The 1,848-nt window shown below is 36.7% G+C and overlaps 1 protein-coding gene across 1 annotated transcript; it reads left to right on the top strand.

Moving 5' to 3' along the window:
- The first annotated feature begins 418 nt into the window (after window positions 1–418).
- On the top strand, window positions 419–1,281 carry LOC112723486 (uncharacterized). The gene has a single exon (XM_025774875.3). It carries the CDS (start codon window positions 568–570, stop codon window positions 1,039–1,041), a length of 474 nt encoding a protein of 157 aa, XP_025630660.1. The 5' UTR covers window positions 419–567; the 3' UTR covers window positions 1,042–1,281.
- Window positions 1,282–1,848: the final 567 nt, after the last annotated feature.

The raw sequence follows: 1,848 nt of genomic DNA, 5'->3' as shown, positions 1-1,848 counted from the left end.
TTAAAAAAATCCTTGTTAAATATGGTTTATTTTAGTGTACCTGTGTATTTTTAGAGACAATAATAATGGTTGTCATGGTTAAATATGGCTTGTTTTCTTAATTTATAATTAAAAAAAAATCATTAAAAAAGTCATAGTTATTGTCAATGTATTTTTGTTTACTTTTATATACTATTTGTAGATCTATATTCTTTTACCTGAATTAAAAACATGTATTTTAAAAATTTAAAAAAAAAATTTGAAAGAGAATACAGCGAACTTGCTAGTTTTTATAGACTTTGCCATGGAATGCGGCGAACTTGTTTAAATTCCAAAAAAAAACGTGATAAGTGAATTTTGGAAAAATAAATATTTTTCATAATTTATATTAGAAAAAAATCCCAGTGAGCACTCTAGCAGCTATAAATACTCTAAAAACCTTTGACATATATGCTTCGTCAGATCAGAGTTGCAAGAGTATTGTAGCCACGTATATATATACATCAACTACACTACATACCCTACCCTCCATACTTTGTTCTTCGTTGTTGTTCTAGCTAGCTAAACAATTATTGGCTTTGATCGAGGATGGGTTGCTCATCATCCGGGTCATGTATTCTACTTGGGCTGCTACTTCTGATGTCAGCAATGGTGTCAGAAAGTAGAGTGGCAAGGAAGGACTTGGGTCTAGACCTTGGTGGGATAGGACTTGGAGTTGGAGCTGGATTAGGCCTTGGCCTTGGAGGTGGTAGTGGCTCTGGAGCTGGAGCTGGAGCTGGATCAGGCTCTGCCTCTGGTTCTAGCTCTTCTTCAAGCTCATCATCTTCTTCTTCTAGCTCAGGTGGTGGTGGTGGAGGAGCGGGCTCTGAGGCAGGTTCTTATGCTGGCTCATATGCAGGATCCAGGGCTGGATCAGGAAGACGAGGAGGCGGCCGTGGCGGAGGCGGAGGTGGAGGAGGTGGCGGCGGCGGAGGCGGCAGCGGTGGTGGTAGAGGCGGTGGGTCTGGCTCAGGCTATGGTGGAGGTTATGGAGGGGGTTATGGCGAGGGTGGTGGTGATTAATTATAAGAGTGATTATTGTGTAATAAATAAATAAATATTGGTATGAACCCTAGATCTGTAGCTATATGAATAAACACGTAGTGTAATATGGTGGACTCTCTGTCGTGAAGAGAAATCGTTTGTGTTTCATTTCGTAGTATTAATTAGTTTCTTGAGTCAAGCAAAGATTATGATGCAGTGTAAAGTTGTTGTCATTATATGTTTATGTTGGTTATTAAATAAGTAACGTGTTTTCCAAAACTATTATGATCGATAATAATCTAAGCATTAAGCAATAATAGTATAAAGAGGTTCATCCAAGTATTACTACTACTTTACATTGGTCTTCGGATAATTAAGTGTACTGTGATAGTAAAGTGGTAGTCCCTTTCGCTTTTTGTTCTGCTGCTGCTGCATGGGCGTGAATATAGTAATAATACAAAGGCCCTAACCAAAAGCTAGCGTGCCTAAATTCTTGACTTTGCTATCACAATCAAATTACCTATTTCATTGCATGCCTAGAAACAAGCAAGACTACAATCTTTCGTTTTCTCCTTCTAACTCAAGAATAAAGCCTAGGTCCATGCTGCATGCCTTAGTTCTATTATATGGGGACGACTCACATATGGATTACCCAACTTATTTTTGTGAATAGGATATGCCTAATAGGTTAATACCATAATACACCTTAAATTATTTTAATTCAAATAATTAAAATATGATAATACACTTTAAATTATTTTAAGAGTAGAAAAATTAGTATTTATTATGGCTTAGTGTTTGTTTGGGCGTCATTATTTTGATAAAAGAATATCTTTTTTCAATGAA

This window comes from Arachis hypogaea, chromosome 11, assembly GCF_003086295.3.
Source record: "Arachis hypogaea cultivar Tifrunner chromosome 11, arahy.Tifrunner.gnm2.J5K5, whole genome shotgun sequence".
Lineage (NCBI taxonomy): Eukaryota > Viridiplantae > Streptophyta > Magnoliopsida > Fabales > Fabaceae > Arachis > Arachis hypogaea.
Note: the sequence above shows the minus strand (reverse complement) of the source record. Positions and strands in the feature narration are given on the sequence as shown.

What these genes read in the sequence shown, in the direction of transcription:
- LOC112723486 (XM_025774875.3), top strand. Translation starts at nt 568, where the DNA reads ATGGGTTGCTCATCATCCGGGTCATGTATTCTACTTGGGCTGCTACTT.